The 9,840-nt window shown below is 35.0% G+C and overlaps 1 protein-coding gene across 6 annotated transcripts in view; it reads right to left on the reverse strand.

The window, feature by feature from the left end:
* Positions 1-9,840, reverse strand: part of phka1a (phosphorylase kinase, alpha 1a (muscle)) — a 43,828-nt gene that overhangs the window by 32,627 nt on the left and 1,361 nt on the right. For all 6 annotated transcript variants that reach the window (XM_059354667.1, XM_059354666.1, XM_059354669.1 and 3 more), the window contains exons 2-6: positions 7,109-7,267; positions 6,211-6,258; positions 4,995-5,163; positions 3,904-3,986; positions 3,741-3,821 (exon numbers count right to left, since the gene is read on the reverse strand). In XM_059354667.1, the coding sequence (XP_059210650.1) occupies positions 3,741-3,821; positions 3,904-3,986; positions 4,995-5,163; positions 6,211-6,258; positions 7,109-7,267 (540 nt within the window). The remainder of the gene's footprint in view (positions 1-3,740; positions 3,822-3,903; positions 3,987-4,994; positions 5,164-6,210; positions 6,259-7,108; positions 7,268-9,840) is intronic.

Below are 9,840 nucleotides of genomic sequence, written 5' to 3' on the forward strand. Positions count from 1 at the left end.
TTTTTTCCTCCTCTTTCCCCTCTCTCTTTTACTATTATTTATGTGTATATATATATATATATATATATGTATATATATATATATATATATACTCTGCTTTTTGCAGATGATGTGGTTCTTTTGGCTTCATTAGACCGAGACCTCCAGCACTTGTTGGGGCGGTTTGCAGCCGAGTGTGAAGCGGTTGGGATGAGAGTCAGCACCTCCAAGTCTGAGGCCATGGTTCTCTGCCGGAAAACGGTGGACTGCCCCCTCTGGGTGGGGAGAGAGGTACTGCCTCAAGCGAAGGAGTTCAAGTATCTCGGAGTCTTGTTCACGAGTGAGGGTAGAATGGAACGTGAGATGGACAGGTGGTTTGGTGCGGCGTCAGCAGTGATGCGGGCGTTGTACCGGACCGTCGTGGTGAAGAAGGAGCTGAGCCGGAGGGCAAAGCTCTCGATTTACCGGTCCATCTACGTTCCAACCCTCACCTATGGTCATGAGCTTTGGGTAGTGACCGAAAGAACGAGATCGCGGATACAAGCGGCTGAAATGAGTTTCCACCGTAGGGTGGCTGGGCTCAGCCTTAGAGATAGGGTGAGGAGCTCAGACATCCGGAGGGAGCTCGGAGTAGAGTCGCTGCTCCTTCGTGTCGAAAGGAGCCAGTTGAGGTGGTTTGGGCATCTGGTAAGGATCCTCCCGGGCGCCTCCCGTTAGAGGTGTTCCGGGCACGTCCAACTGGTAGGAGGCCCCGGGGAAGACCCAGAACACGGTGGAGGGATTATATCTCTCTCCTGGCCTGGGAACGCCTCGGGGTCCCCCAGGAGGAGCTGGACGCTGTGGCTGGGGAGAGGGGCGCCTGGAATGCCCTGCTTAGCCTGCTGCCCCCGCGACCCGGCCCCGGATAAGTGGAGGAAGATGGATGGATGGATATATATACACACACACACACATATATATATATATATATATATATATACATATATATATTATTCACTTTACTTGGGTATATTTGAGTATATTTTTTTGCTACTGACTACTAACTACTTTTTTCACCACTGCATAGAGTGGACTGCATATACATAAACTGTATATTACATTATTACAACACAGTACTGCTGTACAGTGGCGTGTCCAGAATGGGATTACGTTGGTTTATTTCTGTGAGAATCTAGGAACAAGCTGTTTGGTTTAAACTGTATTACTCCTGGGATTATGTATTTTTCTTATATAATCCCGGTTTGTATTATATGATTCATTTCAAAATAAATAAATAAACAGATTCCTGTTCAGTAAAGTGTGTGCAGTATCAAACAGAGCACAACTGCTGATATTAATTATTGGCTACTATTTGATTGCTAGCATAATCATAAAATAAATAAATAATAATAAAATAATAATAATAAAATAAAATAATAGATATTTAGCATAACAGCAAGTTTTAATCAGTCAATTTAACTGGAAATTAAAATTACTATTGAAAGCCAATACCGAAAAAACAAAAAAAATGTATTAAACTGTCACAAAATACACAAATATTCAGCATATTAAACGTCTATTTGCTGCAGTTTGTTTGTATTTTATCTGCCAGCATATATACTATCACAATTTTATCTATTATAAGCCAATAAATGCTATAATATTGGTATATTTTTATTTAAACAGAACAAAACAAATCCCTGACATGGACCTCATTAAAAAATAAAAAAGTTGTAAAAATAAATAAATAAAATAAGAATTAAAAAATAAATAAACTCCTAATAATACTTACAAAAACAAAACTTACAGAAGGCATCCATTTAAAAAATAGTTACCATATATTAGCATAAAATAGAGTCTGCTCTAATAATGTAACTGAGAACTGATGTGACTGAGTTCGATATTTATAATTAATTTATTTAAATATAATTCATTTTAATTATCATAGCTTAAAATCTTCCTTAACAAGGGGCTTCATAGCTCAAATATCAACAGTTTGATTCTGTATATGCACAGTAGTAGTACAGCATACTGTAGCATATATTACAATTATGCTGCTTAGCTTTAAAAATACTTATTACTACGTGTCAATACTGGAGCAGGGAACGTCCCGCAGAGGAGCCTCTTTCCACAGTCTTAAATTAAACTCTGTGTGTGTGTGTGTGTGTGTGTGTGTGTGTGTGCCCCCTGGGTACGGTGAGTCCTGTGTTATTCCTGGAAGACCACAGAGAACCTGATACCTCCTGATCACTGCGGGCCGAGGACGCCGCTGGGTCGCTCGCACACACACACACACACACACACACACACACACACACTATATCCTGTTATGTGAAAAACTTCCTCACAAGAATCAGGATTTCTTTTGGGGATTAAGACGACACTTTTTCTTTTCATTAAACTCTTTTAACTTGAATAGAAAAAAAAATCCTTGACATAGGACCTCTTAAAAAATGTAATTGAAAAATTAATAAATAAACTCATAATAATAATAATCCATCAATCCATCTTCCTCAGTTTATCCGGGGCCGGGTTGCGGGGGCAGCAGGATAAGTAGGGTATTCTAGACGTCCTTCTCCCCAGCCACAACGTCCAATAATAGTAATAATAATAATAATAATAATAATAAACATTTACAGGATAAGTAGGTGTTGCCTTTTTCTTGTTATAAACCCTTTAAACAGAACAAAACATTCACTGACATAGGGCCTCATTTTATGAAAAAATGCAAAATAAAAAAATATTAAATAGAAATAAAAAATAAAAACAATAAGTGTCCCCTTGTTCTTGTTATAAAACTCTTCTACGTATTTGTAATAGGTAGAAGAGTAATCAGAAAAAAAAGAATAATCTGAACAAAAACAATTCCCTGACATAACACCTCATTAATAAAACAAAATTGTAAAAATAAAAACATAACTAAAATAAGAATTAAAAAATAAATAAACTCCTAATAACTCCTGATAAAAAATAAACCCTTTTAATTTTAACAGAACAAAAACATTAACTGACATAAAAAAATGTAATAAAAAAAAATTGAATAATAATAAAAAAACCTTATAATACTACTACTACGACTACTACTACTACTAATAATAATTCATTCATTCGTTACCATTAACCGCTTATCCGCAATCGGGTCGCGAGGTAATAATAATAATAATAAAGTTATATATATTTAATTATTAATTATTTTAAAAAATCCCTGACATAGCACCTCATTAAAAAATATTGTAAAAAATAATAATAATTAAAAATGAAGAAAGAAAGAAAGAAAGAAAGAAAGAATTAATCAATGAATCAATTTATAATTAAATATAAAATAAAATAATAATAATAATAATAATAATAATAAAGACACTTACAAGAGGCAGAAGTGTCCCCTTTTTCTTATTATAAAACTTTTAACTATTTAATAACATTGAAAAACAACAACAGCATTTTACATACATACATACATACATACATACATCTATATATCTATATATATATATGTGTGTGTGTGTATATACATATATATATATACTGCCATGATGACGTGCTGAGTCCCTGCATGTGATCTGAGTCAGAGTGAAGAGTCGGGGTTGTCTAAAGGTCAGAGTAAAGGCCGCCTCAGTGACTAGACACCTTCCAGCAGCCAGAGAGGTTTTAGTGCAGCAGCTGTTGTGTCTCTCTCAGCAGCCGGCTGCTCTTCTCCTCCGTCTACCTGCTTCACACGGCTAAACTCACCACACACCAGTGAAGTGTGTGTTTCTGAGAGTGTGTGTGTTGTGTGTGTTCACCTTGGCCATGCCGATAGAGCTGGCGTTGATCTCAGTGATGCCTTGGTTGGTTTTATCTCCTCTTTCCCACATGCCATAATCCTGGAAGAACCAGAAAAGACGAGGCTTTAATTTTACATTAACGCTGTTAAAATGAATCCAGGGATTCGTCTTGAACACTTACAGCAACTTTGTAAGCAGCCTCGATGTAGAACATGAGATTCTGAACTACATCCACTTCATCTTGGGTGTAAACAATATGGAGACCTAGTAAACAAACAAACAAACAAACAAACAAACACAGTGACCGATGATTGATTAAAGCATGGGTCTCAAACTCGCGGCCCGTGGGCCAATTGTGGCCCTCATGACGATATATTGTGGCCCCCACCTTGATATGAAAGTTTAATGTGAGTTTTATATGAATGGCACTTTACCGTGTTGTGTGTGGAAGGTCCCTTTAATTACTTTTTTGGGTAATTTTGTGTCTTTTGTGTATATTTGTGTATAATGTTGTGTCTTTTTTAAATAATTTTGTGTCTTTTTTAGCAATTCTGTGTCTTTTTTTGGTAATTTTTTCTTTTTTAAGTAATTTAGTTTTTTTCTGTCATTTTTTGTCATTTTGTGTCTTTTTAAAATGATTGTGTGTCTTTTTTGGTAATTCTGTGTATTTTTTTTGTCATTTTGTGTCTTTTTTGTCATTTTGTGTCTTTTTTTGGTCATTTTGTGCCTTTTTTTGTGCCTTTTTTCTGTGTCTTTTTTGTCATTTTATGTCTTTTTAAAGTAATTCAGTGTTTTTTCAGTCATTTTGTGCCTTGTTTTGCTCATTATGTTTCTTTTTAAAGTAATTGAGTTTTTTTCTGTCATTTTGTGTCATGTTTGGGTCATTTGGTGTCTTTTTTTTTTAAATAATGTGTCTTTTTAGGTAATTCTGTGTATTTTTGGGTCATTTTGTGTCTTTTTTAGTAATTTTGTGTCTTTTTAAAGTAATATAGTGTTTTTTTCAGTAATTTTGTGTCTTTTTTTGGTAATTTTGTGTCTTTTTTGTTAGTAATTTTGTGTCTTTTTTTGGTCATTTTGATATGGCCCCCAGGTAAATTAGGTAAAATTATCTATAGTCAGATTGCAAGAGAAAGACAGTAAGAATTTCAAGAATTTACAAGCACTTAATCCAATATCCAAGCACTTTTCAAACCTTGAAATTCAACATTAAAATTCAAGCATTTTCAAGAATTTCAAGCACCCGTATGAATCCTGTACATAAAGCATATTTACCGGATGCGGTCATCTGTGCGAGGAAGAGCAGGAAGAGCGAGGTGGCGTCGACCTGCAGGTGACCCCACTGGTCGTCTCCAACAACAGAAGCACAGGTGGTGGTGTTGTACTTGGCGTGGAGCGAGTCTGACGTACTTCTGCTGTATTTGAACTTCTCCACCTTATCCAGCTACAAACAAAATGAAATTTTCATTTTTTTCATTTTATTAATTCTTCTTTTTCAAACCGAAAAAAATAAACAACAACATAAACTACAAAATAAACAACAACAACATAAACTACAACAGCATAGGCTAGATGCATATACGTATACATATATACATATATGCATATATACATATATACATATATATATATACATATATGCATATATACATATATACATACATATATGTATACATATATATGTCTATATGTGTATAAATATACACACATATATACATACATATATGTATACATAAATATGTATATCTCGTTATTTCTACATGTAGAATAAAGTGTTTTTTTCCACCTATTTTCGGTCTCTTGGCCAATGAAATGCATCAGAATACATGTGGGAGTGTCGCAATGCAACATGGGACTTTTCCAGAACTTTGAAATCATCACCAAAAAAAAGACACAAAATGAATAAAAAAACACACAAAATGAATTAAAAAAAGACACAAAAAGACCACAAAAAGACCAAAATAAAAAAAGACACAAACAGACCAAAATAAAAAAAGACACAAAATGACTAAAAAAAGACACAAAATGAATTTAAAAAAAGACACAAAATGAATAAAAAAAGACACAAAATGACTATAAAAAGACACAAAATGACAATACATGTGGGAGTGTCGCAATGCAACACGAAGGTTTGGACAAATAAACTCAACTTCTCATGAAAGCCACAGCTATAAGCTCTCAAATACTTTTTGAATTTAATTTCTATCTGCTACAGAGGCTGAAAAATCTACTATTTAGTAGGAAGCGTTGACACTTCTGTTGAACTTCAGGTTTTAGGGGGTTATTTTAAAATCGCCCAGAGGTTTTACAGGCATTTTTTCCAGCCGTTTTAGGCCTAAATGGGTTAATATCTCAGACTATATACTTCTTCAACTGCTGTAGCTGGGACACTGTCCCAAGAGACTGATAAAGAAGAAAAGAGAGTATTTCAGGCAACAATACAACAGAGAGAAACAGCAAATAAAGTGTGTGAGGCTTTGAGACAACATACCTGCCTCATTATACACTGAAGGATGCCTCTCATCAGCTTCACCACACTCTGGAGGAAAAGAGAGATGGTTAAATGTCAACTTTTCAAACACTCAGGCCTCGTTTACACGAGGACGCTCGCGGGTGAAAACGACAAAATATTTTATCGGAAGTGCCTTTCGTTTAGACGGTGACGGCGTTTTGGGGGCTTAAAGACGCAAAAATCTGAAACCACCCTCCAAAGTGGAAAAGTTGAATCCTCTCCTCCGTAGCGTGTCGTCTACACTGACAAGACACAAAACTCTGATCTGATCTGCTCACGTCACGTATGTGTTTACGTCACATACATGCTCCAGTACAGGAAAATAAACAAACATGTGGGATTATTTCCATGCGTCGGACCTTCAAGCTGCTCTGGCAGCTCTAATAAACTTACAGGAGTCTTTCCACCAAATGTACAGGATATGTACAGATAGTATTAGTGAACAGAGAAGGATCTGTAATTACCTCCATCACATTCTGGATGCAGCAATTGGTCGGAGGCGAGCCAGACGGCTGTGAACGAGACCTGGGAGATCTAGTGATGGTGGATAACTTTGTGGAAGGAGTAGCTGATGAAAATGTGTGGCGTGAAAACTTCTGCATGCCCAAAGATGCTCTTATGGCTTTAAGTGATGCCGCCTGGCTGCATACAATCGAATTTCACACACTTTTGCGTCACCATATGCAGCAGATTTCCTCCCGAAAATGCTCGTCTAAACGAGGAATAGAAAGTGCAGACGCGACGCCACTTTTGCGTCTTCTGTTCAGACCGTCCTCGTGTGAACGGGGCCTCAGACAGAGAAACATGAGACCCAAAGAGGGTAAAGCGAAACACACAAACTTCCATTCTGAAGCTTGATCCCACAGAGCCCTAGTACCTGCTCCAGCTCGTAGGCTTTGGCCTTGTCCTCGTCCCGGTCGGCGTTCTTCCTGTACGCCAGGCTGAGCGCCCACACGGAGATGACGCAGTAAACGTTGTCTCTGACCCAGGCGTGAGGCTGGTCGGGACAGCCCGGCAGCAGACCCGTCACCGGATCCTGTCAGACACACAGAGAGAGGGATCAAAGGTCACAGGTCAGCAGTTAACACAAACTAATGAGATGTAATTAACAGTGAGGCGGAGATACCACCGCACTATACAACAGCTAGAGTACCAAGGTTAAAATAACGAGAAAAACTTAAATAAATATAGACAGTCATGGAAAAAAATATTAGACCACCCTTGTTTTCTCTTTGCTTTCTTGTTTATTTAATGCCTGGTACAACTAAAGGTACATTTGTTTGGACAAATATAAGATAACAACAGAAATAGCTCATAAGAGATTAATTTAAGAGCTGATATCTAGACATTTAACGTGGTTTTCTTGATAATAATTTTGGCTATTATCAAGAAAATCAGGGAGAAAAAAAATAAAAAATAATAATAATATATATATATATATAATTATAATATATATATATATATTTCTATTTTAATATATATATATATATATATATAAAAATGTAAATGTAAAAGGGTGGTCTAATATTTTTTTATATTATTATTATTTATATTATATTATTATTTATATATAAACAGTAAATATATATATTTATTTTTTATAGAGTTACAGTTTATATATAAGTTACAGGGTTTTTTTCTATGTCTGTATAAATATTTATTTTAATTTTATTTTTTAGAATATTTCATTCTGAATATTCTGGGTACATTATTTACTGTTTTGAATATCAATTGCATTTTTGCTTCTATTTCATGTTAAGGTATGTTTTGGAAGAAAAAAAATATTAATTCATTAATTTTTTCTTCTTTTACCGATGATGTTGTTTTAAAAATGAGCAAAACTTCAATAAATATACTATTCTACTATTGATCAAAAACAGTGTGGTGTAGATGTGAACTGCTTCACAGTCGGCTGGGTGATATGATGACATTTACATAACTTTCTCCAGATTGGAACTTTTTGAAGAGCAGAAAAGTGCTGCACTATAGTGGTTTACATGTAACAGTGCAACAACCTTCTCCAAACCCCATTACTTCCTGTTTACATGCAGATGAGGAAATGTGAGAGTTGAAACTATGCAGCTAATTAGGGAATAATCTCAACTTTATATATGTATACATATATAAGTTTCTCTCTCTGTAGCTGCCGTTGGACCTGAAGAGGCAGAAAATTATGATTTCTCCTCATATTTAAGCTTTAAAATGCCATTTTTATTACAGCTTACAGTCTTTCAACATCTTGTTAGGTTTCATCACTAACAAGAGAAATGTGGCTTTTAGGCATGTTGCACAAATACACCAGCTAGAAAGACGACAAGTTGGACCTTTGTTTTCATAACAGTGAGTGTGATTGATGTGTTTAATACAGGATGTGTTGAGTTATTTTGCTGGTGACTATTTAAAAACTACATGATGCAGATTTCCTGTACAGGACAAAGCTGCAAAAAAAAAAAAAAAAAAAAAAAATTAAACATGCATCCCGCCTCATTAACAGTATAAAAAGGTAATGCCTTAAGAAATAATAATCAATTAATTAAATAAATAAATAAATAATAATAAAGACAAAAGTTTGTTTGGAAAAATAAATAGTGGAAAAAATAATAGAAATAAATCAATTTTAAATAAACACAAAAATAGTTGAATATGTTAATAATAATAAAATAAATGAATGAATAAATAAATAAATAAATTAATTAATTAATAAATAGGGAATCAATACAGCTGTAAATAAATAAATAAAATAAAAAATAAATAAAATGTATATATTTAATTAATAAAATAATGATTAAAATAAAACAGAAATATTAATTCATGCCTAGATTTCTTTTGGTACATTTACGGTACATTACTCGGTTTATTTTTTGAGTCTTCCGCAGTTTCTTTTTTTTGTGATCAATTTTTTTTATTGAAAAATGTACAATATATATATTCACATCATATAGACTTTTTTCCACCGATCTTCTGCAGTTTCTGCTCTCCATAGATCTCTGGCTAAGACGTATATTAAACCCACGAGAGACAGACAGATTTACTGCCAATACATTTATCCCTCTGATCAGCTGCTGCAGCGAGCCCCAGTGAGAACATTAGATCATTAGTGCAGTGATCCATCTGAGCAGTGAGCTGCAGGCTGGCTGGCTGGACGCCAGTTGGGACGGATTCAAAAGGTGACTTCACACTGTTTGTCCTCTTCCCTACTCCATCTGAAGTTTCTTCTAGTTTCTACAGAACTACAAATGTAGAAGCCATATTACTGAAAGATGATCCTAAACCTCTGGGAGCAGAGTTTGGATGGTTCCGGATAAAACAAAAAAAATGACCAATGAAAGAAGCACAAGAGATTTATATTTCTGTTTTTTTCTGGATGGAGATGGTGTGTTTGTTTTGATGCTTTGGTGTCTTCCATTGGGGTTTCTAAGTTTTTGTCTTCAGAGTCTTCAGAGTCTATTTCAACCTGTTGTCCTACAATGTGATGTGTGAGGTCTTGTCCTTCTATCTTTGTGAGGAGCAGTTCGAGAAATTTGGCCACAATAATGAAAATCTGATATTGTGACAACTCTACTTTGCATACTACATCATAAACAACTAATAGAGTACTGCATCTTGTCA

The sequence above is a fragment of the Centropristis striata genome, chromosome 17 (genome assembly GCF_030273125.1).
Source record: "Centropristis striata isolate RG_2023a ecotype Rhode Island chromosome 17, C.striata_1.0, whole genome shotgun sequence".
In the NCBI taxonomy this organism is placed as follows: domain Eukaryota; kingdom Metazoa; phylum Chordata; class Actinopteri; order Perciformes; family Serranidae; genus Centropristis; species Centropristis striata.